This window comes from Mesoplodon densirostris, chromosome 7 (genome assembly GCF_025265405.1).
Source record: "Mesoplodon densirostris isolate mMesDen1 chromosome 7, mMesDen1 primary haplotype, whole genome shotgun sequence".
Classification (NCBI taxonomy): Eukaryota; Metazoa; Chordata; class Mammalia; order Artiodactyla; family Ziphiidae; genus Mesoplodon; species Mesoplodon densirostris.
In genome coordinates, this window is record NC_082667.1 from 44,829,670 (window position 1) to 44,857,263 (window position 27,594).

Sequence of the window (27,594 nt, forward strand, 5' to 3'; positions counted from 1 at the left end):
TTCAGTTAATTTCATCAAACCATGTCTAGAATGGCTCACATAGGAATACTAATGTTTAACTTGGATAATCACACTGACATTTTGGGAAGAAAGTTATCTTCTTACCAAAGATTCATTTAAACTGTATTTAGATGGTTTTCTAGAAGTCTGAGCAACAATGAAATGTACAACAGAGGATTTAGGAAAAAGTTAAGATAATCACAGATGGAAACAAGAAGGGATGTGTTTTATGTATGAAAGTAACATGGACGTCTGGTCACACCCATCCTTACAACAAGACAAAGCTGGACAAGTAGAAAATCAACAACTTTTCTTGGACCCGTGAGAGAACTGGGCAAACTGCTTCCCCCAAAACTGTAGAGATAAATGCAACCAGAGGAATTCAACTGAAATTTGCTAACCAAGAAGAGAAACAGCTGGATCCATAAACTTAAACACTTTGATGAATGGCTGGAGGTTGAGTACAGACAACTTGTAATGTGAGAAGTTCCTGGGAGCCATGGTCTTAGGGGGATATTCCCACACATTTGGGGGTTTTACCTCCAAGAATTCTGCCAGATTTTCATAATGAAGACCTGAGAAAGATCCTCTCCTGGCTCTGTAGGGGGAGGGAGAAAATGACCATTGTGAAATATGTCCAGAGTCTTCTCCACACCAAAGCCCTTTAATCCAGAGGAAGTAACTACCAGAGACTTATCCCGGTAGGAGAAAGGGAATTACTCTCAGCCCAGTCCCTTTCAGCCTTCCTCTCTCACCTAAGGGGAAATAAAACATAGGCCATGGGTCAGGGCTTCAAGGAAATAGATTGGGACAACTGAAAAAAGGAGTAGAGGACAGACAGGGAAAAGAAACCAAAAAGCTATACCATTGGAGAAACACTTATGAAGGTCACAGCCCCAAGACACTGGCCAACTAAAAGACTGAAATTTAATCAGAATATTGTAGAACACTTTCTTCCCCTATACTTTACCATGATACCAACAGAGCTCTAGTATAATTAGGTACACACACTGAGTACATAAAACAGCAATACACAACTCCCTACTCCTTTTGTGTCGGCTGTGCATAGTAACGCTCCTCCAAAGAGCACAATATGGATGGGTGGTAGACTCATTTAGGAGTTTGAGAAACCTGAGAAATATGACAACTGCCTAGGTTAACATCAACAATGGTAAGCCATGTTGATAGCACGTTCCCTTGATATTATGTGAAGAGAATAGTGCTTTACCTCTCTCGTCTTCCTCCCAAAAACATGTAATTTCAGTCTGCAAGAGAAAAACATCAGACAAATTCGAATAGAGGGGCATTCTATTAAATACCTGAGCAGCACTCCTCAAAACTGTCAAGGTCATCAAAAACAAGGAAAGTTTGAAAAATTGCCACAGCCAAGAAGGAGCTTAAGGAGACATGATAGCTAAATGTAATATGACATCCTGGATGGGATCTTGAAACACAAAAAGATATTAGATAGCAATGAAGTAATCTTAAAGTATAGATTGTGGTTAATAATAATGTATCAATATAGTTTCATTAATTGTGACAAACCTTCCATACTGAAGTAAATTGTTAAGAATAGGGGAAACGGCTTCCCTGGTGGCGCAGTGGTTGAGAGTCCGCCTGCCGATGCAGGGGACGCGGGTTCATGCCCTGGTCTGGGAAGATGCCACATGCCGCGGAGCAGCTGGGCCCGTGAGCCATGGCCACTGGGCCTGTGCGTCCGGAGCCTGTGCTCTGCAATGGGAGAGGCCACAGCAGTGAGAGGCCTGTGTACCGCAAAAAAAAAAAAAAAAAAGAATAGGGGAAACTGGATGTGGGGTGTATGCAAACTCTGAAACATTTATGTAAATAAAAAATTATTCTTAAAATTTCTTTTTAAAAACAGAACAACTAACAAAGAAGCCTAATGTAGTTGGATATTAGGGAACTGATTTGATTTAGTACATTCACTGCTACAGTAAAATATGCACAAATACTATAGAATTATTTTTCATTCATTTATTCAACCATGTCATAAATAGTTAAATACACATATTATGAGCACCTATAACAAACTGGTTCTCTGCCAGGTATTGATGTATTTCTCTGTCCTTGTGGTACTTAGATCTATTGATGGAGATAGATACTAACCAGTAATTTCAGAAATGCATCTGTAATTACAGACTGGCAAATACTATAGAAGGAAGCAACATGGTAATACAATTTAGTGAGGAGGGCTCATTGATTCTGCAGCCTTTGGGAAAGTCTTTGATGGTGTTGAAGGAGTATTTAGAGAAGTGGTATAACAGTGTTTCTGAAAAAAATAATAGAATTTGCAAGGGTCTTTGATGGGAGGTCAGATTCTCTCATCTGTCTCGCTACTCCCATAGCTTTACTTATTACCTACAGGCTGATGGCTTCTCAACTTATAGTTACAGAGTAAATCTTGCTCTGAAATCTCAGTCCAAATACCCAGCTGCCTAAGTGGCATCCCCATTGAAATGCCTCAAAAGAATCTTCAAGCACAGCACACAATATCTTCAAAAATCATGATATTAACATCCCTTCCTCATGCTACACTTCTCCACTGATCTATGTCTTTGGAATAAAAATATCTGTCCAGCCAGAAAATGTAAAAAAATGATGGATGTATCTATGGAGAGAACAGTTTGAGATGAAGCTAGAGAGGAAATGGGGGCCAAATCAAGAAGGGCAGGTGAGAACATGTGAGAAATATTTTTAATTTTTCCTAAGAGCAATAGGAAGTCACTGTTTATATCTGTGATCGCAAGAGATAACACGAACAGATAACTTTTTTAAAGAGTACACACATTGCACTATGGAGAAGGGACTGAGGACAGTCAGAATTGATGTGCAGGGAACAAGGGATGAAGACATCAGTGAGAAAATTGTATCCAGGTAAAAAGATGATGTGTGGCTATCCAAGTAGTACAGCTCAGTGGTGAGATGTCACAGAAGACTCCACATTTTCTGGTTAAAGTGGAATAATAATAATAATAACAGAAAAAAGGAAACAGTGAAAAAGTTGGTAAGATGCTTAAGGTAGATGAGGACCCAGATCTTCTGGCTGATGTACCTGGGCTTCTTCCTCTGACACTGCAGTTGTCCCTGCCTGTGATTCTGTTTTCTCCTTCCTTATTCTCCCTGAGTGGGTCCTGAATACTTCTGGTACTCTCTGACTAAGCCTTGTATCTGAGGGCAGCATTTGTCAACAGGGCTGGAAAGGTACAGAAAAATAGATGCTAGAATATCAATTAAACACTTCACTTACTTCAGAAATTATCTCACATCATCCTGTTTTCTTTCACTGTGGGAGGAACAAACCCAAACTGAGGCAGAGACATTGTTCACAAGTACATTGGAGAATATCAGTGCTACCAACTAGCTAAGAAACCACACCTTTTTTATCTTCCTTTTCTCTGTGCATAGCACATAGCTGCAATATTTACATGATAATTGGTGCTGCTCTTTTGAGTTAATAATCTAACCCAGGAGAATGTGTTCATAATAAAGCAATTTCTGTAACGCAACCTCTTGATATATCTTGCTTATTGATTTAAGTCTCAGCAAATCAAGGAGGTAACTATTTTATTGATCCCATTTTACAGAAGAGAATACTGAGTCAAAGAGCTGAAAGTTTGCCAATGCTCACTCAACTAGAATGCAGTAGAAAATCTGGCATTTCATGTCAGATTTCTGTGAGTTTTACCATTATACCCAGCTTGCAGAGCTAGGGCCAGAGCCCAGGTGTTCTATTCCAAGTTAAATACTCTTCCACTAATAAGCAAAACGTTAGCAATTAGTACTTAAAGCAAAAAGATGGACAAAGCATTAGTGTTTTTCTCCAAGCGTTTTAGAGCCATGCACATAAGTGGGAACTAGGCATCCTTTGTCATTTTACTTTACCTGAGAAATGAACATTTGATTATAAAGTCTCTCAAGTGCAGAGAAGAGGTAAATACAGAGTTGTGAAATATTAACATCGCTAGTCTAAAGACTTGTGATTTTTCTTTCTGGAACTGAAACCCTTTTTACTTCCCTCCAGAGGCTGTGAGGACCCACAGACCAGCACAAGCTTAGTAGGTAACAAGTGGCAACAGAGAAGGGGGCCAAACAGAATGCCCTCTACATGGGGTTCTGGGTCTAGGCCTTGACCTACACATGAGGACCAGCTTAGGATTCCTCCTGAGGGAGGCCAGTGAGCACCCATGAAGTGACTCTGAAAGTGCTGAGTCTTATCTAGGCAGCTGACATTCACAGCAGGCACGTGGGAGAGAGGAGCTGAGGGAAGAGGTACAGTACATGCTGTGAACATAGGACAGTCCTGCAGGATATGCAGACAAAAGGGCAAAATCCACCTTCAACCTGTTATAAGCAAAGGTTTAATAACGAGTCCTAATTTTTGCCCTGGGATTTGAGGGCACAGAAAGGATCCAGAAACATAAAACTTCTTCTTGAGAAACCTGGATAAATTTCTGGTATTGGTTTGTGAGGGGTGAGAGGATAATCCGTGTGAGCCTCAGTTTATTCATCTGCAAAATGTGGATAATAACAAACTTCAAAGTGCCATGAGATACAACTGAGATTAAGTGTACAATACACCCAGGATGATGCCAACACACAGAAAGCACCCAACAGTGGTGAACTGTTGCTGTTATTCTTGTACACATCAGAAACCATCATTTCTGCAGTTTAATACGAGGGGCCCACTTTAATTCCCTTAGAGCAGAGGTTTTAGATTTCTGCTCCTTGGGAATTCTGGTGTACCACAAGCAGGATGGAGTTGTCTTAACAAACAAATATGTCAATGAATTTTATTTCTCATTTTTTTAAGAAATTCTATAAACAGAGATTGAATAAATTGTAGAGGTTAGCTTCATAGATTCTGAAGTTAGATTGCTTGGATTCGAATTTTGGTTGTGATACTCAGTAGCTGTGCAAACTTGGGCAAACTACTTAACCTTTTTGTGCTTCAGTTTCCTTATCAGTAAAATGGCAATTATAATCTGGGTTGAATTATGTCCCCCCACCCCGCAAAGTTCATATGTTGAAGTTCTCAGAAATTGGTTTTGTATTCAGAGATAGGGTCTTTAAAGAGTTAATTAAGTTAAAATGAGATCCTTGAGGGTGAGTTCTAATCCAATATGACTGGTGTCCTTATAAGAAGAAGAAATTTGGACACAGGCTGGTACAGAGGGAAGACCCTGTAAAGACTTTTTACAGGGAGAAGAAGGTCATGAAGGAATCGTGGAGAGAGGCCTCAAAAGGCACCAACTCTGCCACACCCACCTTGATCTTGAATTTCGAGCCTTCAGGATTGCAAGAAAATTTCTATTGTTTAAGCCTCCGAGTCTCTGGTACTATGTCATGGTAGCCCTAGAAGACTAATACATAATAGTACTTATCTGAAGGGATTCTTGTAAGTATTAAGTGAATTAATTAAGTGAATTAATATATGTAAAACCATTTAGAATAATGTATAGAATAAATAATGTATAGAATAAAATACAGAATACTGTTATTAATATTGATATTAAAATGACACTTCCTTTGTTTTTGAGTTTTTCTCCCTTAGGATTTCCTTAAATTTTATTCTCTACTACATCTTTTTTGCTTCTTCAAGGCTTAGTTCAAATGCTACCTCCATGAAAACATCAATCAGATTTACTGTTTCTCTCCTTTGATCATTACATTTGTCATACTATATTGTAATTATTTGATTATGTGTCATTCTCCAACAGTATATGGGTTTAGCCACATGTAGCCACATATATTCTTCCTTCCAGCCCTTCTGAACCACTTGCAAGACCCCCAAAGCATACCTCTGTTTCTTCATGCTTCCTAGAACATTCCTGTTTTTTTCCTTCTATCACTTTGCCCATACTTCTGCTATTCGTTTTTTCAAAACTTAGGTTCAAGTGTCCCTTAAGGTGAAGGGCCTTACCTGATACCACCTGTGATGGTTAATTTTAACGTGTCGACTTGACTAGGTCATTGTACCCAGCCATTTGATCAAACATTATTCTAGATGTTTCCATGAAGGTACTTTTTAGATGATATTAACATTTAAATTGGTAGATTTTGAGTAAAGTAGATTATTCTCCATAATGTGGGTAGGATATAATATATATTATACGTATTCAATGAATAGTTATTGAGTATCTCCCTGTGCAGGCAAGTACAGGCAGTATATACGGTAAAATGGGAGATAAAAGGTTGCAAAAGGCAGAGCCCTTCCTATAGGCAATGTTTAGGGAGGAGTTATACCACTTATATATATTTTTTGTATCTTTACTTTAGCCAAGGCACTAGGACCTGTATCTGAAGTAGAAAGGCATTTTTAGGTACTTTAGAGTAAAAGTCATCATTCATGGTAATAACAGTAAGTTCAAGGTGGGCATAATTAGTATAAATACAACTTCACTGACCCAACAGTCCTATCATGAGCATCAGACAATACTCTGTGGTTTTCAACATCCTCTGTAAATTATGCTTTTAATACCATATCTTTTTGCCATAAGCATCACCTTTCAGTATGATGTTAGCAGCTTTACTGCTTTCCCCCAACCATGATAGGATTCCCCTGATTCTGACGGTTACAGTGGAAAGTCCTTCATACTTCTATTACCTGTACAGACGGAGAACTCCTTTATTTGGAATGATAACTCTTTCCTCTAGACAAAAGGATATTACTGCCATTTTGGCATATTGCCCTTCAGACACAGCTCCTACATTTTCAGCCTCTCAAGGAATTGGTATTGGTTCGATGGGAACTCAGAGAAGTTATGGAATTATTCCTTCACCTAACAGCTTACATCACAACCTAGAGATACCTGCATTCACAGTTACACAAAGGCTATAATTCCATTAATCAACTTTATTTCCCTTGCTGGCTCTAAGAGTCCCTGTTAATAGAAATCACTAAGAACCTCATTCTTCATCTTGGATCACTAATAGGACATTTGTCAATTTATCAATACCCATACCTGGCCTGCATATCTCCTGGTCTCTATCTCTTCTCCAGAACATATGATGAGAAAAATGAATAGGTTACTTTGGTACATATGGATTAAAAAAATGAGTAGTGAGGACAGTGAGCACACGGGAACAAAATAGCAAAAATCGATGGGTGTCAGCCTAAGGTGTTTGCATTTATTCCATATGTAATGAGAGTCTCTGTTGCCATTTGAGAAGGTGAATGGCAGGAAAAAAACCTTGTGCATAGAAGGACTTATATGAAAGTGTTGCACTTTTTTTAGTCGGAGAAATTAGAGGATTTTTTGTTGGAGAGTTTGGAGGCAAATGACTAACACATACTTATGGGTAGTTAAGTACCTAGAGCCTCTACTAAAAAGGTAAGAAAAATCAAAGGTAATGTCTGTAAGTGAAATAAGAGAGCAAAAAGGTCACAGATGTTTGAACGCCAGGGGTGCCATCTGGCAGAAGGAAAATTCAGTATGAGCTTAAATGCTTCTTTTCAATGAACAGCAAATATCCCATGCATGCCTAAGAATATTTATGATGTACAATTATAGAAACATATGGAACACCAATACATAAATAATTTATGAAGTAATAATACTAATATCATTAGACATTTAGATGAGAAAAAAATATAATGTGTTCAAGTCTAGCCTAATGAACAGAGAAGATAATGTAAAACATCCTTCAGAAAGCAAATTCATCTGGAGCTGACAACCTGACATCTTAATCACGCCAAATGATTCTGACTGTTGGAAGGAAAGAGCCCAGGAAAAGATGGTTCAAGGACTGAAAAAGAGATTATTTTCTGCATTACTTTCTCTAAAACAGTAGTCAAAGCCCAGGTGGTGAATGAAGACAGAGAGAGAAGCTGGAAGAGAATTTCAAGGAAGAGATAACAGTTTACACAAAGGTCCCCTGGAGTAGGGCACTACTATGTGATAGGGCACTACTATGTGATTATTCCACATAGGGATATCTTGATTCTCCATAATTGAGAGGTAGGTGCTTATACTTTGCCTTCAACTCTCAGTGCCTTGAGTTAAGGTATCTACTTTTCACTCTGTCCTCAAAGGTTGTATACTGCCCTTCTCTGCATTTAGAGGCCTGTAGGCAAATAAAAAAGAGCATCATGATTCATCATGACATACCAAAATCTCTGGGGTCTGTCAGTCTAAGAGGGAGTGAAAGACACTTTGAGAAATATTTTAATTGCCTCTCTCCATAGAAATAATTCTCAAGGGAGGAGTCTCTGAGGGAATTTATATTTGGGGGTGGAAACAATGCTATAGAATAATGGAATTTTATATTTAGAACCTGTGATTGTTATTAAGCTATTGCTTTACGGACCCAAATACAACCTACCATTATCAGTAATAAGGTGGACAAATCGATACATTCTATTGATATCATTCAGCCTCTTTCCCAAGCTGCAACAATGTTTGCTCAATAAATCCATGTACAAAGTAGCCATAGTGACAGAGATGGAGGCCTGGCATGGGCTCAACAATATAGCTTCTCTTTTCCCTAAGGCTGGCCTAGCTACCACCACTGAGTGCCAAATCTGCTAATACCAGAGATCAGCTATGAGGTTCTGATAAAGTAACATCCCTTTGAAGAAGAGGATAATTCACTCACCTGGTACATTGGTTACATTGTACTCCTATCATCATAAAGCATGGCACAATTGCTTTCACCAGAATAGATGAAAATCTGCATATGGATTTGCTTTCTGTGTACTTCTTCTGCCAGTACCACCATGCATGGACTCATGAAATGTTGCTTTATTGTCACATTCTCCACTCAACATTGCTTCTGACTACAGAACTCATCTCACAGCAAAAGCAGTGCAACACAGCTATTTCCTATGGAATTCACTAGTTTTACCATGCACTCCTACCTAACAGCAACTAGCCTAATAAAATAATGAATTGGCCACTGAAGATTCAGTTAGGATACCGATTAGGAGAAAATATCCTAAAGAGTTGAGGTCTTGCCTTACAAAGACAGTATATAGTTTGAAATACTGACCAATATTTCTCCCGTGTACATTCTCTACAGGTGTTAGAAATAAGAGTGGAAATGGGAATAGTTCTTTTCACAATAACATCTTATAACCCAAGTACAAAGTTTTTTCCTGTCACAATAGTTTTGAAATTGTCTGGTTTTTAGGTATTAACTTCCAAATAGAAGGACTGCTTTGAGATGGGTATACAGATATATTGCATTGAATTGGATATTTAATTGAAGAATATTTTAGATGCTTCATGCCACTGAGCATATATATATATGAAAGAGGGATACTCTCTTGGTTAATGATTCGGTGCTGAATGATACTGATTATCAAGGTGTATTTGGGTTTCTGCCACACTGTAGTGCAGGAAATACTATGTAAGAAATTCAGGGAATTCTCTGGAGAGTTTTTAGTGTTTCTATATTCAATAGTAAAATTTAATGGAAGACCTTAGCAACCAAAGAAAAGCAAAATAACTTAAAATTCAGATCCTCTAGGAATAAAAGTTTGATGCTAAATAGCCAATGGGTGGACTCTGCTAGTTACTAGTTGGTGTTTCTCAGTCCCAAAGATGTCTTACTCCACTTTGTGATACTCAGGCTGAGACTCTGTAAGCTGCACATCTCCTTTGCTAGCTGGATCTCTGACAGACACTAGCAGTAGACTGGAAGTAGACAAAGGGACTTGCTCCCTCTTGTTTATTTCAGCAACCTCTCATTACTTTCAGAAGGGCAGTAGAGTTCAGCCTCCAGCTTTCTGTATATAAATTCCCAGAATCATCATCATTCCCTCTAAGAAGTTGCAACATAGTTGGGCTATAACCACCCCCACGGAAGTCTGTCTGATACCCAGTTTTGTAAAATGCTGCTGAACATTGGAAGTTATCAGGATCAGCTGACTAGAGCCCCCCACTCAGAGGTTTGAATTCCTGCTCTATGAGGCCCCTCTTCCAATGTCAAAATACCATGAGGTACTTATACTAATGGAACATTATCTTCCCATCAGAAGTCTGAACCTGCTTCTGTGAAGGCCCTCCAAATGCCACTCATTTCTAACCATTCCTTATCTCTCCCCAGCCTTGGAGGGAGTACGGCTTCCTCCAGTTCCATCCCTGTATATATTCTTTCAGTTTATTTTTTCACTTTTTAATTTTCTAATCTATTTAGCCTATTATTTGCATTAAATTACTTCTGTTAAGATAACTGGCATTGTTTCCAATTTCTGTCACTGAATCTTGACAGCTGATGTGAAACACACATACACACACACAAATCCCTATCATTTTTGATAATAAAATACAGAAGGTAAAGTTCTTCTTGGCTAATTGGTTATAGATTAATTTTTTTTGTACAAAGTTAAGAAAAATCCAGTCAGTTATTATAGAGTATATTTTGAGGGCATAAGACATAGGACAGTACCAGAAACACTTGAGATGTATTAAGATATCATATATTTTACAGATGAAAACATATATTCACATACTCAAATTGTTCCAGACATACAAGTTTTTCAATAACCAATGCACACATCCATTTTTAAATTTAAATTAAAAATTACAACCCGAGTTGCACAAGCAAAATTTCGAGTGCTCAATAGCCACATATGCAGACTAGATCATTAGCTTTCTTACTCATATTAAACTATGATGATATAACAACCTATGAATATAAAATTGGAGCCCTGTGTGGCAGTTGCATGACGCTAAGGATCAGAATACAAATTCAATCTCACTATTCAATGATATTTCCATTTTTCATCTTTGTTCTGATTTTTCATGTGTCCACGAGACAGACTGAGGAGGGAAGCACAGCTCTCCCACGTCAATCCCACAGTAATAACAGTGCTCCACGAGAATTATTCTGGATTGAAAATGGGACCACAGCAGTACTTGAGGCTTTTTTTCTTTATTTATTTCTGAGCTCTGATACTTAACTCATGAACTTTGATTCCTAGCTTTACAGCACTCAGCTTCAGCAGTTCCTCTGACATCAATTCTGTCTCAGCATCTGAACAAACTTTTATGTCTTAGCTATTATTTGCTGCTCTCTCAGCATCCATTCCTCACTCCTTATTCTTTGCCCCAAGGTTTTTGCTTGATTACTTCCATCTTGACACTTAACATTGACACTAGTATTGCTTTCACTTTGTGACTGGGAAGAGAGGAGAAAATTAATACTTGTCAGCAATCAGTTCTGTTTCTGCTTAAGAGGTAAAAATGTTGCAAGAGAATGTCATTCCTAATTTAACAATAAGAAAAAGTCATAATTTTTAAAAAAGATATTTTTACCTCATCCAAGAGCTAGAGTCACAATGAAACCAGGCAAACTGATTCCAATGGGTGACAAAACATGTTGAGGAGGGACAGGATACGTGAACTCTTTCAACTTTGGCAAAATATGAGAGGAAAAGGTAAAAGCCATAAAACTGGGTAAGAAGGAAACCACTGAAATTGTAACAAATTGATTAAGCCACATGTGGGTTATGGAACAGTTTAGGATTCCTGAGAATCCAAGACACAGAGGAATATACAACCACTTCCCAGCTCTTTTCCCCAGACCTCTACTGGACACCCATGGAAAGACTGGGAGTCTTGCCTCAGTCTGAAGATGAAGGAGGTGTACCTGGAGAGGCCCATTGTTCTGAGCATAGGGTGTTAATTGGTTGCTGGTGAGAGAAAACCTGCTCAGACCGCAGGCGCAGATCTTTCTTTCACATGAAGAAAAGATGTCAGCTACTGGGAAATGGAAACTGTTGGTTCACAAACCACCATGGGAACTTCCCAGCTGTAATCTGAAACCAGCCCCCTTAGTAGAGAGCAGGGGGAGAGACAGAAGAAAGAGGCAGACCACTTCTGATTGGTAAGTGGCAAGTTTAATAAGCAAGGGAACTTACATTGGAGGCTTGTCTTGGGTGGCTGCAAGATGAGTAGATCTCTGCATCTGCCCACCAGTATCTTAAAATTTTATAGAGAGGCTTTTAAAAAACAATTTTTTTTATTACTGGGCTGGCCAAAAAGTTCCTTCTGTTTTTAAGTAAAAATAAAAGACACATTTTTCATTTTCACCAAGATCTTTATTGAACAATGTATTCACCATTTTTTCCCAGTACTTTTTGCCATTTTTCAGGCAACTTCATAATTCCTTCTTCCCAAAACTTTTTGTCTTTTTGAGCAAAGAACTGTTCCAGGTGCCTTTTACAGTCTTCCAGGGAATTGAAGTTTTTTTCCATTAAGAGAATTTTGTAAATGGAAATCCAAAGGTTCAATGTCTGGTGAATATGGTGGATGAATCAGAACTTCCCAGCCAAGCAGTAACAGTTTTTGCCTGGTCATCAAACATGAGGTCTTGCCTTATCCTGATGGAAGGTTGTGTGTTGTCTATTGACTAATTCTGCATGCTTTTCATCGAGTGCTGCTTTCAGTTGGTCTAACTGGGAGCAGTACTTGTTGGAATTAATTGTTTCTTTTTCTGGAAGGAGCTCATAATAGAGGACTCCCTTCCAATCCCACCATATGCACATCACCTTCTTTAGATGAAGACAGGCCTCTGGTGTTGTTGGTGGTGGTTCATTTCACTTGCCCCACAATCTCTTCTGTTCCACATGATTGTACAGTATCCACTTTTCATCATCTGTCACAATTTGTTTTAAAAACGGAACTTTTTTTTTACGTTTAAGTAGAGAATTGCAATCGGAAATACGGTCAAGAAGGTTTTTTTTCTCTTAACTTATGTGGAACCCAAACTTCAAAGCAATTAATATAATCAAGCTGGTGCAAATAATTTTCAGTGCTTGGTTTGGTTATTTTGAGTATGTCGGCTACCCCCAGCGTGGTATAATGTTGATTGTTCTCAATTAATGTCTCAATTTGATCTCTATCCACTTCAACTGGTCTACCTGACTGTGGAGCATCATCCAGCAAGAAATCTCCAGCACAAAACTTCACAAACCTCTTTTGATACATTTGATCAGTCACAGCACCTTCTCCGTACACTGCACAAATCTTTTTTGTTTGTTTGTTTCTGTTGTATTTCTTCCTTTCTTGAAATAATAAAGCGTAATAGGCCAAAAGTGTTGCTTTTTTTCTTCCATCTTCAGTATTAAAATGGTTACACAAAAATTCACCAATTTTGATGTTTTTTGTAAAATGCATGCTTATATGTCAGCTGTCACAATACAATCTAACAAAATTGGTTCGAATGACGTTAAAGACAACTAAGCTCTTCTAGAGCTATCTTATGGAAAAAACTGAACGAACATTTTGGACAACCCAATATTTTTATTGGAGTGCAGTTGATTTACAATGTTGTGTTACTTTCAGGTGTAGAGCAAAGTGAATCAGTTATTCATATACATACATCCACTTTTTTTTAGATTCCTTTCCCATATAGGCTATTGCAGTGTACTGAGTAGAGTTCCCTGTGCTATACAGTTGGTCCTTAGTAGTTATCTATTTTATATATAGTGTATATATATATATATATATATATATATATATATATATATATATATATAGTGTAACTGGATTCAGTCACATATGTTGTCCAGATGGTCTCAGTAGCACCTCACTCTCTCAAGGTTAGAGCTTTGGAATAATTCCCACTGTGGGAATGAATGGTAGGCAGACTGTAAGTTCCTAAGACAGGGGAGTAGGTTAGGAGCCTCTGATTGCCCGGGTTCAGCTCAAAGGTCAAACCACAGCAGTCATATCTTCTCGATGACCTTCATCAGGGGGAAACACTTCACCTCCACTGCCCCATCTCATCTCTGCCTTGTTGCTAGACAAAAATTAGCTGTCTCTGGGAGAGAGCGAAGAATTCTGCCACAAAACTCCATGCTGTACTGACACTAGCACAGCCCCACAATATGAATCTGGAAGCTTGTTCTGTTATCTTTTTTATCCCTGAAATTAAAGGGGCTTTGCTGCTTCTGCTCCTTTTTCTGAGGGAAAAGAACTTTTCTTAAAAAACTGTTTTTCTTTTGGTAACTATTTATCTTTCTTCTGATAGTTTGCTTTGTATAAAGACACAGCTACAGAAAACTATTTTCATTACGGTCCTTTGATGTCGTGAATATAGTAATGTGTCTTTCCTGAGATTCCAACAGATTCACATCCCCGTTGTTATTTCTAGATTATTGTGACATTTTGTACTTGACAATAGCTATCTTGGGCCTTGTTGATTCCAGGATGGAAATAGCATTTGTATTGTACACCCTTGGTTTTCTCTGTTCTCTGCTTTGCCAATCCTATATGCAGAAATTTTGTTTTGATATTTTCAGAAACCTTCATATTATCTAAATTACCTTAATAAAACAAAATCATATGATAAAAAGATATTTTATGAATGTTTTGACAAATGAGGTTCTGAATATAGCATTTCCTATGGATATTTTGTACATCAGTTATCATTCTTTAATTTTTCCTCTGGGGAAAATATGGGATAATTTCCCCTAGATAATGATCTTGTAGAATTGAAGCCATATATCTTTTTTCTTAGTTTACTTTTTAGAGCATTTCAATGTTCTTCACTTTTAATGCTTTTTTTTTCTCATTTCCTTAGCAATAATTCCCTTAAGTTATAAATTCAGGCATGTATCTCTTATTGTGAAAGGGGAAAAAAAGCCTCTCCACAAAGCTCTTTTTCTTAATTCTTCTCCTCAAACAATTTGCTGTCTTTTCTATTTTAGTTTGTCATCACATTTCTAAAACTTTGGTCTAATTTGACATTTTCAATTCCTATTCTGTTTTCATTCTACTACAGTTTGACTTTCATCCTCACCACTTGTTATAAGTTGAGTTATGCTCCTCCTACCCCAAATTCATATGCTGAAGTTCTAATCCACAAAACTTTAGAATGTAACTATTTGGAGACAGGGTCTTTGAAGAAGTAATTAAGTTAAAATAAGGTCATGAGAGTGGTCCTTTATCCAGTTTGACTGGTGTCTTTATAAAAAGAGGGAATTAGGACATGGACATGTACAGAGGGAAGACCACGTGAAAATACTGGGAGAAGAGAGCCGTATGCAAGCCAAGTAGAGAGAAGCTAATTCTACCGATATTGTGATCTCAAACTTCTAGCTTCCAGAAATGTGAGAAAATTAGAAAGTAAGTATCTTTTTTTTTTTTTTTTTTTTTTTTTTTTTTGCCTTACACGGGCCTCTCACTGTTGTGGCCTCTCCCGTTGCGGAGCACAGGCTCCGGACGTGAAGGCTCAGCGGCCACGGCTCACGGGCCCAGCCGCTCTGCGGCATGTGGAATCTTCCTGGACCGGGGCACGAGCCCATATCCCCTGCATCGGCAGGTGGACTCTCAACCACTGCGCCACCAGGGAAGCCCTGAAAGTAAGTATCTTAATGGCAAGGACATTTTCTGTTGTGTAACTGTGTGCTAAGAACTTTAATACATATTTATAAAAATATCATATTAATTATTAGAGCTACAACTTCAGGTAGGTACTAGTATTAGCAGAATTTTATGGCTGAGAAAAGGAAGGCTTAGGGGAGAATAAGCAGCTTGCCAGAGATCATTTAGCTAGATGCGGCAGCCTTGAGGTTCAAAATGAAGCATGCTAAAATCTGTGATTTTAATCACATGATTTACTGCCTCCTAGTCTCCCAATTTCTGGCCTTTTGATTAATTTTAAAATCCTGTTCATCCCTTGAATCTGATATTTGGTGCTATTTCAGCAGATCTGAACTCTGGATCTCTAAATGATGATGGTAAGGACTTTCCTACAGTCACACTGCTTCTGCCTTCCTTAGTTAAATATCCTCTGTCATGTTAAATATTCCAATCTGTCTCTGAAAGCTCCCACCTGTCCCACAAGGTCTTGAAACACTCTTCTCTCTACTTTGCAGAAAACTGTGTCCTTGGGTAGGTCACCCTTTCTGGGCCTCAATTTCCTTATTTGTTAAATGAGGGGTTAGATTATGATCTTAAAATTTTCTTTCAGATTTAAAGTTTCAGCAAAAATAATGACAACTCATGTTTCTTTATCCTCTTTCTTTTGGGATTTTTAAGTTATCAAGATTTTAATTTAAGCAATTTAATTTCCCTCGTACTAAGACATATTAATCCCACAAAAAGTTGGGAGATTCCCCACATTGTAGGAGGACTATTCTTTAGGTTATTAGTTATAGTACATGGCCTCTTCATCAATTAATCAAGTGCAGCAACACTTTAATCTAATAAGTGTTTAATGATGTCTCCTATGTGCCAGGGTCTTTGTTAGGTGCTTGGATCTGTGTTTAGGTGCTACAGACGATCAATACACAAACACAACCTTAAGGGAGCTCAAGATTGAGTGAGAGAGGCAGTCAAACCTACAAATACATCTAGCCAAAGCAGACTGGCATCAGAGCTAAATCCACTGATGACAACAACAAAATCAGCGGTGGATATATGGATAAGTACAACTCTAATGGTATAACTGCTACTTGTTCTAGGGAGTTAAGTCTAGGGAGCATTTTTAAAGCTGGTCAGAATCCAACAGTATGAAAAGAAACCAAGAAACAAAGGGGTCCTCCTCTGCCATCCTGTCTGATTCCCAGAGCAGACTTTAACACATTTCTCTGGTTTCTGAGTTCACCTCCTTCCCTAACCCTGGGACTTCTCTCTTTCTGAGCATGCCTCAGCCTTGCTATCACCAGCAGGCAGGCAATCTGCTGTTCATTCTTGAAGCTCCAGGGAGCTGCCTTCTGCCTGGACTATTTCTGAGCTGCCTAGTTAACAAGGCATTTAGTTTGCAGGCATGTGGGTCGGGGCAACCTTCTTAGCAGGATGGCCCAGGGGAGGCTTGGGGAATAGAATGGAAAGGAAGCCTCATCAGCAATGACAGCCAAGAAGTCACTCCAGGGCTTCCCTGGTGGCGCAGTGGTTGAGAGTCCGCCTGCCGATGCAGGGGATGCAGGTTCGTGCCCCAGTCCGGGAATATCCCACATGCCGTGGAGCGGCTGGGCCTGTGAGCCATGGCCACTGAGCCTGCGCGTCTGGAGCCAAAAAAAAGAGAAGTCACTCCAAAAGATGTAATTAACCTGTAGCTGAGGAGTGAGGCAGACCTGCCATCCATGGAATGTTTTGCTTCAGGTTTATACCTAGCTGGGATTCCCATGCACTCAAGAGACAGGTTACAGGGGAACCAAGGAAGTGTTGTTGATCCTGGAGGGCATTTGCAAATAGTGAGTACAGAACAAAAGTATCGCATATGCTTTATAAAAGCCTCTTATACTCTACTCTCTTTACAAGAAGCAGTTGTCATGTTATGAGTTATAAACTGAAAAGTCACATTCCTATGAGAAAAGTAGTAATATTACCTCCATTTTGTCAGTGAGGAAACTGAGGCTGGGAGGAATTCAGCAACCTTCCCAGGGTCATATAAGTATCTCAAAACAGAGCCAGGACGTGCTCACAGGCATTCTGCCCCCAGGTCTCATGGTTCTTCCACCAGAGGACTTCTTATTCACACTTGGAATCTAGGAACTAGACTATGAGCTTCTAGAGGTGTCCCTTCCTGCCTTCTCTACCTCAGCCTCACTTAGTTCCTGAGTCAGTGCCTGCTCAGCCAAGGTGAGCCCAGCCCACAGCAGAAGAGGGTTTAACATGAATGGATAAAGAAGATGTGAAATATATACAAATAATATATATATGTGTGTGTATATTCATGCAAATGACATCTTAGACGCATGGAATGCATAGAAACCTAGCATCAAAATATATTACATAGGACTTCCCTGGTGGCGCAGTGGTTGGGAGTCCGCCTGCCGATGCAGGGGAAGCGGGATCGTGCCCCGGTCTGGGAGGATCCCACATGCCACGGAGCAGCTGGGCCTGTGAGCCATGGCCACTGAGCCTGCACTTTCGGAGCCTGTGGTCTGCGACGGGAGAGGCCACAGTAGTGAGAGGCCCGCGTATCGCAAAAAAAAAAAAAAAAAAAAAAAAAAAAAAAATATATATATATATATATATATATATATATATATATATATATATATATATATATATTACATAATGATATGCCACAGGATATGTCCAAAGGATGTTTGAAGAATTTGGAAACGACATTGGAAACCTTTGCAAAGTTAAGGATCAGTTGTTCTATTTGGGGCAAGAACTAATGTGGTTGCAAACTTCTGTGTGTATATATATACACACACACAATGGGATATTACTCAGCCATAAAAGAATGAGATAATGCCATTTGCAGCATCATGGATGCAACTAGAGATTTTCATACTAAGTGAAGTAAGTCAGACAGAGAAAGATAAATATCATATGATATAGCTCATACGTGGAATCTAAAAAAAATTGATACAAATGAACTTATTGACAAAACAGAAATAAACTCACAGACAGAGAAACCCTATGGTTACCAAAGGGGAAAGGAGGGGAGGGATAAATTAGGAGTTTGGGATTAAAATATACACACTATAGGGCTTCCCTGGTGGCGCAGTGGTTGAGAGTCCGCCTGCCGATGCAGGGGACACGGGTTCATGCCCCGGTCTGGGAAGATCCCACATGCTGCGGAGCGGCTGGGCCCGTGAGCCATGGCCGTTGAGCCTGCGCATCCGGAGCCTGTGCTCCGCAACGTGAGAGGCCACAACAGTGAGAGGCCTGTGCACCACAAAAAAAAAAAAAAAAAAAAAAGTGTATATATATATATTTTACACACTATATAAAATAGATAAACAACAATGACCTACTCTAGAGTACAGGGAACTACACCTGTTTGCTTCCACTTGAAACTAACACAGTACTGTAAATCAACTATATTTCAATAAAAATTTAAAAATCAGTTAAAACTGCAGGCTTAAGCTTCTGGGCACTCTAAACTGTAACACTTACTCCAAATATTGGCCGAGTTTTTGTTCCCCTTCACATTCCCCACCCCTCACTGCCTAGCCCCTGCTTGCCCCCTGCACTCCTCCTCTCCTCTCCACATACCCCATCCAATTTGAGCTTGCTAAATTTTTCACCAACCTGTTCTGCTTGGTCAACTGGCCTCCTGTTGCAGTAACCATGCTGGTGACTACTGTTCAAAATAACCACCTTCCCTGTTAGCTCTTGTTCTTGTGTTGGGGTAAGAGTATATTCTCTGTATATATAGACATGCATTTCTTCTGCTCTCCAAACACTTATGAAGCAGCATATAGTACAGGTTAAAAGCATGGGTTCATATCCTGACAGGTTATTTAACCTCTCTGTGCTTTAGTCTATTTGTCCCTAAGATGGGGATGATAATGCCACTTAACTGGTCGGGTTGTTGTTAACTATTAAGTGGGTCAGTCCACTGATGCCCCTAGCTTTTGGTGCACAGTAAGCACTCAAACATTAGCTGTGCTTTCAGTATTTTAGTTGGGTTTTAATTATGGCCTATTTCCTGAAGTTTCTATTAACCTCACACATCTGAGGTTTTCTTGTTTTGTTCCACATGAACTGAATGTTGTTACTACCAAACTTCACGAGTCAATATCCTACTCATTCTTCATAAAGCCACTGGTCATAAGAGAATTCGAACACTGGAATCTAACAGCTATTCATTGAATATTCACTCTGTGCCAGGCAGGCTGCTAGGTGCTACAGATCCAGGGGATGAGGAGGACCATTCTTATGGTCCCTACTTCCTTGATGCTCTTTTCTTCACTCCCACATACTCTGACCTATTAAACCACTACTATTGCAGAAGTTACATTTTGTTTTATATTACTTTGTTTTTTACATATCTGGATCAGGAAGCTTTAGGTGGGGAGGAATAGTATTAGTGACTGCTGAATCCCCATGGCCTACTATAGCACACAAAGCATAGAGGGGACTTAATGTTTGTTGAATTAACAGCTGAATGAATGCATGCATGCAGAGATGTGCTTGCTTTTGTCCACGTGAGCCCTCCTTGAGCAATGAAGTATTAAGGAAAGGAAGTATTTCTAAAGCCCTCTTTCTGTTACTCCGACATTTATCCATAGTGTACCATCCAGCACCAATGCTCATCTTCCTTCCTAAGGAATTTATAAGCATAAAAGTTCCTGATTCCATGGCTAAAACATCAGCTTTGCTTGATGGGTGTTGTAGTGTTAAGTTGGTTTAAAGTTTCAAATGTCTCTGTCTTTAGCATGCCCCAAATCTGATCTTCTTGGAGAAAAAGAATAAACATTCCAACATATTCATTCTTTTAGGGTGCCTACTCTTCAATCCTCTCTTCTTGCCAGAAACTTTTTTACAAATCTGAGAAAAGCTTAGAGTCCTGTCAGACCTTAATCTGAATAGCAGAGAAAAATAATTTATACTATGAATTGGATTTATCTATATGTCAGTTACCTATTAATCATAACTAAAAGCATGATTAAGCTGTCACTAAGAAACCTGCTAAAGCCCTGTAATTGTACTAATGCATTCTACTGTCATTTCTTCAAAAACACATTATCCAGAGGATTGTAATGTCCAGAAGGAACCATGGAGCTTTAGATCAATCCACTCTTTTTACAGATGAGAATACTGAGGAACAAAGAGTTAAAGACTCTGAAGCTGTGAATAGAGATTGAATATAAAATATTACATAAAAGATCATATATTAATTTCTGAATACCAAGAAACATAACATAATATTTAAATGATGATTAATACTGCAGAAAATATTTGTAATGTTTATGACAAAAAAGGTCAACTAAAAATTTATGAGGAGCCTATACAATTCAATAATAAAAAAGACCAATTAACCTAATATAAAATAGCAAAGAATGTAAATAGACATTTTAGAAAAAAGTATAATTAATCTATAACATGCCTAGGAAACAGAAAAATACAAATAAATATTTTTCTACTTTTCAGAGTTAAAAAGATTAATAAATTTGATGTCATCTAGTGCAAATGAGGGTACAGGGTGGCAACACACTTTCATTCTCTATTTCTGGAAATGTAGCAAGCACAATCATTTTTGGAAGGCAGTTTGGAAATATCAACAAATTTTAAATGTATTTAACCTCTCACCTTTCAATTCCAATGTGAAAAATCTATTCTTTAGTTATACTCACATATGTTCACAATTATATATATATACATAATATAACACACACAAACATACGCATATATATATAGTTTAAAAAAGAAAAGATAGAAAAAAAAGAAACAATCAAAATGCCTGTTAATAAGTGACTAAGTGATTACTAAAGAATGGTGCATTCATACAATGGAATTCTTTTTCAAAAAAATATTAATTGACTCATTTAAAGATAAACAATGACTATCTTTATTAACCCTACATGTTAATAATATCTTAATGTTATAATGAAATTAGTGCTCATCTGGTGGAGCCCCTAAAATCTGTCTTAAAGTGCCAGTATGTTCCAGGATATGAAGGAGCCAATGAAGGATGAAATTTGGAAAGTGAATTTTATGTGACCTGGTTTATAATACCTAAGTTTGAAAAATAAGTTATAAATTTTGTTAAAAACCTTAAAATATTCTCAATTTTGATGGCCTTACTAACTTGGCTTACTTACTTACTGACTTTTTATTTATTTACTTACTTACTTACTGACTTATTGACTGATATATTGCTTATGGCCCTTGCCTACAATATAAAAGATATTTTTTTTTTACTTTTTAGATAGCAGATGTTTTCTGTCTAACTAGAATAATTTCCTGAGCTTTTTGTTGCCTGTATTATACTCTTGACTGTTTAAGAAAGAAAAAAAGAGCAAAGGTTTCTTTTTCCTCACTTATAAAAGAACTAAGGTTCTTTACAATCCTGTTACCTTCTTTTAACTTTAAAATGTTTTATTGACACTTTCATTACAAATATAATGAAATATTATTTCTCAGGCACTCATAATCCTACTTAATCGTGTCCAAGTTTCCTCTGACAACTTCTTTGATTTTGCCTTGCCCAAATCAGATCCTAAATATAAAAAAAGTGACATAAATCTTGTAGAATATCTTTGAAATTACCTTTGTGATTTCTGGGAAATTACAAAGGTTTGTTATTTCACCTTACAAAGACAGAGATGCTAGAAATACTTAGGTTCATTTATTAGTTACTATTGATAAGTAACATGGGAAGAGTACTCAAATAAGAAAAGCTACTCAGCCTTCCCTAGTTTAAATTTGTATAAGTAAATGTCGTTAATTTTTTTCTAAATTGTATGCTTTATGACAAGTTCTTAGAGATTCATCAATGCCCTCACTGTCCATATCACATTTCTACTTATCTGAGTCCTGATGGTGCACTATCTGATATTAGGCAACAACAGTATAGTGTTACCAGTCATAATTTCAATTATTTAAAAATGTTGAGTAGGGCCTCCCTGGTGGCGCAGTGGTTGAGAGTCCGCCTGCCGATGCAGGGGATACGGGTTCGTGCCCCGGTCTGGGAGGATCCCATATGCCGCGGAGCGGCTGGGCCCGTGAGCCATGGCCGCTGAGCCTGCGCATCCGGAGCCTGTGCTCCACAACGGGAGAGGCCACAACAGTGAGAGGCCCACGTACGGCAAAAAAAAAAAAAAAAAAATGTTGAGTAGGTCACAACCATACTTATTCTCTTTTTAAGACTTTTTAAAAAGAGATGTTTTAGGATTACAACAAAATTAAAGGAATATCCCCTTCCCCCCCCCCACATGCATAACCTCCCCCTTATCATCATCCCCCAGCAGAATGGTGCATTTGTTATAACTGATGAACCTACAATGTCATATCATAGTCACCTAAAATCCATAGGTTACCTTAGGGTTCACTGCCGGTGTTATACATTCTATGCGTTTGGACAAATGTATAATGACATATCCATCATTATGCTATCATACAGTTTTTTCACTGCCCTAAAAATTCTTTGTGTTCTGCCTATTCATTCCTCATGCCCTCAACCCTGACAACTGATCATTTTATAATCTCCACAGTTTTGCTTTTACCAGAATGTTATATAGTTGGAATCATGCAATATATAACATTTTCAGATTGGCTTCTCCTACTTAGTAATATATATTTAAGTTTTTTCCATGTTTTTTCATGGCTTGATAGCTCATTTCTTTTTAGTACTGAATAATATCCCATAAATAGATGTACCACCATTTATTTATCCATTTACATACTGAAGGACGTTTTGCTTGCCTCCAAGTTTTGGAAATTATAAAGTTGTTATATACATCCATGTGCAGGGTTTTGTGTGGACATAGGTTTTCAACTCCTTTGTGTAAATACCAAGGAGTGTGATTACTGGATCGTATGGTAAAAATATGTTTAGTTTTATAAGAAGCTGCCAAACTGTCTTCCAAATTGGTTGCACCATTTTGCATTTCCACCTGCAATGAATGAGAGTTCTTGTAGCTCCACATCTTCACCAGCATTTGATGTTGTCAGATGCTTCCAGTTTTGGCCATTCTTATATAATTTAAGCTCTTCCTTCTCTGGATTCGTATACCTCTTACACTTCTTTTATAGACAGTGCTACATTGCTATGTTGGTTTTTTTTTTCTTTTCTGTCTTTTTTGAAGGACTATAAGCATCTGCAGGTCATTCATACCAATAAATTAAAAAGGTATGGTACCTGACATGGGATGGAGAATATAGAAGAAACTTAAAATGTTTGATGAATGAATGAATTTTTAATGAAAATGATTTATCCTCAGTCTAAGAGCAGTCAGAAGGAAAACTCATCTTTGCATTTTCCAAGGAATTCTCCACAGTGGTTAAGAACATGACTCTGTAGTAAGACTGCATTGTTTAACTCTCAATTCCACCCTTTACTAGCTGTGTAATCTTGGGACAGTCACTGAACTTCTCCATCTCTCTTTTTTAATCTAGAACATTACAGACTTGTTGGTGTGGATTAAATGAAATAAAACTTGTAAAGAGTTTACAACAGTGCCTAGCACATTTAGTAAAAACTAAATACATATTATCTTTTAAAATCATTGTATTAGATCCATTCTCTGATTTTTCCTTTTTTTTACTTAAAAGTGGTAGAGATCATTGAAATTACTTTATGTCTTTATTTGCCCAACAATGGCACATTTTGGTGGTGAGCTAAATGGCCACTGGAATCATCACTTTCTCTGCATATGAGACTTGAGACATATTTCCTTATTTTGGACCCTAAGCTTCATTTTCTTCTTCAGTTCATATTTTGAGCTTGTGCTTGGTTTCAATGAGGTAAGAGATGTTCCCAATCCTTGAATATCCATTCTGTCTTGTAGGCCTGCTGCTCTTCAGGACTCAGTTCATATATCATCCTTTTTATGTAGCTTTCCAAGAATGTCTCCTATGACTATGTGTGAATTATAATGTACTATAGTTGTTTACTTGTTTGTATTTCCCACTAGACTAAGCTTTTTCAAGCCAGTGATCTCGTCTCATTATTCTGTTTAATCAGTGCCTAAAACAAGGTCTAATGGTCTAGACCTTGCTAAATCTAAAACATGCTAAATCTTAAAAAATGTTTATAGCATTGAATGATTTCTGTTTTACAAGACTTGAAAAAAGTTTTTTTTAGTTAAAATGATTTCTCTGCAGTTTCCTTTGTAGCTATGATAAATGTAATTTGCTAAGGTTGTTTTCAATCATTTATTCATTTGATAGAAATGTATTACACATCTACTAATTACAAGCTAAAGAAAACATTGTGAGAAAAGCAAATAGAATTCAAGGCGTGGGTCCCACCATTAAGTAGCTCAGAGATTAGTCATAGAGACAAAGCACAAATAATCAGTAAGGAAAGCACATAATCAATAAGAATGATATAAATGATGTGTCCAAAATAAGAAGCAGAGAGAGAAAGTGATGTGAGTTAACAGATGGGAACAGCGGTATGCCGGCCATTATTTTAACAACGAGCTGCCTCAGAGTGAAAGCCCTGATTTGTGGCACTTGCCAGTTTCCTGATGTAAACACTCCTACCAATACTGGTTTCAAGCTACAGCCTGAGGTCACTGAATGCAAAGTTGGGAAAACATGTACATAATTCAATCTTGCTAGCCAATTTGGGCTGGCTCCAACACACCCTTGGATGAGAGAAATGATTTTAGATAGGTATGGTCATTCTTCATGGAAGAGCTAAAATTGAAACTAGTCTTGAAGATTGTATGCAAATTAGATAAGTCACGGAAAATATGTTCCAGATTTGGAGACTGGTAAATGCAATGCATAGAAGCAACAATGAATGTGAAATATTCAGGCAAATGTACTCAGCACATAGTAGGTTCTCAATAAATATATATGTGAATAACTGAACAGCAGTGAAAAGATCATCTGATTGAAGAAATTCATCTCTATAAGAAGAGACTTGAGAGGAAAGCTCAGATGCCACAGTACTTTGGCAATCCGCAGGTCTCTATCCTTCTTTATAATGATGCTTTTTCCTCCCTCTCCATCCTCAGAATCTTTATCAGCTTGCCTACAAGGGCTGAATGAGAAACTACTTTGACATTTGATTATTATTTTTGAGTTACTCTAATAATCATGCAGGTATCTAATAGTAAGATAGGATTAACAGAGAATTGTAAGGAAGAGAAAATTTTAATTTTTAAAGGTGGGAGATTGGCTTCTAAAAGCTGTATATCTTCATAATAGCTTTATCTCTATTTAAAAAAATGCCTCCAGACATTGAATTAAATTATAGCATTTTCTATAAATATAGACATAGGTGGGCTAGATAAAGATCAACCTTTTTCTCTTACCTGGCATATAAATATGGAATTCTCTGGTTTGGCAGGGGTCAGGAAACTTTCTCTGTAAAGGGCCAGGAACGAAATATTTTCTATTTTGTGCACTATATGGTCTTGGTTCAACTTGGCCATTGTAGCATGAAAGCAGCCATAGACAATATGTAGATGAATGATTGTGGTTGTGTTCTAATAAAACTTTATTTACAAATAAGGTAGGAGACAGATTTGGCCTATAAGCCATAGTTTGCATATTCCTTGTCTGGGACATCAAGGTAACTAGGAAATCTAGCTTCTTTAAAGTTCATGGGATGGCACTAAAGATCAAAAAATGCCAAAAATTCACAAAGACAATATGATATAAAAATGACTCAGTAAACAGAGTTCAGCCTATCTGTTCTGGTATGATGTTTTCCCCCACAATCTTCCTCCCTCCTTGATGTATAGTTTTGGTGGTTTTGATGTTATATTGTTATCATAATTTTGGTGCTTATATACTTTCTTAAAAACTAATTTCTAAATAAAACTTGACGGGATATTATTTAATTCTTATAATATTAGTTTCCAAGAAGGCAATAAAAACCTGCCTAATAATCTTTCAGGCTAATAGTCACTTAGTTATTTGATATTATGTCCATGTTCCTGAAACATGAGTGAGGTGGAGATGGTGATAACTTCTTCAGCCATTCATCCATTGATGGACCCTTATGTTGTTTCCATATCTTGGTTATTGTAGATAATGCTCCTATGAAAATGGGGGTGTCCTTTACAACTTAGCAGTTTTGTTTCCTTTGGATATATTAGCAGAATTGGAATTGCCAGATCATTTGGCAGTTTTATTTTTAATTTTTTGAGAATCCTCCATGTTATTTTCCATAGTGGCTATACCAGTTTACAATTTCACCAATAGCGCACAAGGATTCCCTTTTCTGCACATCCAGGACAGCATTTATCTCTTGTTTTTTTGATGATGGCCATTCTAACAAGCATGAGGTGCTATCTCATTTTGGTTTTAATTTGTGCTTCCCTAATGACTAGTGATGGGTGTGCATATCTTTATGTGCCTGTTGGCTTTTTGTATATCTTCGTGCCATTCACTACATTTAAAACAAATAAGCATATAACTTATGAAGAAGTACCAACCAACCTGTCAACAAATGTATGATGAAGAAGGAAAATGGGATCGTTTGCAGATCCCGGTACTTGGGACATCGTTCCATTCATGTAGATGTGCAAGGCATTGTGCATACTGCTTTGTGAGGCATCTGCTATCCCAGTAAGTGGACTAGCAAATCCTGTTGGCAAAAAGAAAGTTGAAAAAAAATTAGTTTGTCTTAATGATTGAAAATCTAAATGATTTTCTCATTTGGTTTACAACTACAATTGAAAGCCTGATTCAAAGTAATAAAATCAACCATAAAATTCATTCTGTATTGGGATTCTGTACATTCTAGATGCCCAGTGAGTATTTAATAAATCTTTGTAGAGTTGAATGGTGTCAATCTGGTCACAACGGACTGACTAACCAATGGAATAGGCTGAGCCAGTCTGTGTTCCATTCTATTGCTTCTGCCTATTATTCCTCCTTTAGATCCTGAAAACTAGTAAAACCTTTTTATAATAATCAACACAGTCACTCTCACTTCAGTCTGTAACAGCACGTAGAAACAGATCTTTCTAGCCTTTATGTGTTCCCTTGCTTTCCAGTTCTGGTGGTTACTTTTAATTTTTTTTCTGGTTCCAGAGAAAACATGAAATTTGTGACTTTTGACATTACAATTCATCTTCAACTGTCTAGAAGACATCAGGTAATGTGTTTTATTTTGCAAAATATTTATTTCAAAGTTAAGCAGGACTCCATTAAATGGCTCCATTCATTGCAAAAGGAATAGTAATTATAATAAGAATTATTATTTTCTGAATGTTAATTGAGCTATTGCTTTTTGTGACATAAGTCCTTC

The 27,594-nt window shown here is 37.6% G+C and overlaps 1 protein-coding gene across 1 annotated transcript in view; it reads right to left on the bottom strand.

Moving 5' to 3' along the window:
* Positions 1-27,594, bottom strand: part of TYR (tyrosinase) — a 90,522-nt gene that overhangs the window by 12,740 nt on the left and 50,188 nt on the right. Inside the window, exon 3 of the mRNA XM_060104217.1 lies at positions 26,781-26,928. Within this exon, the coding sequence (XP_059960200.1) occupies positions 26,781-26,928 (148 nt within the window). The remainder of the gene's footprint in view (positions 1-26,780; positions 26,929-27,594) is intronic.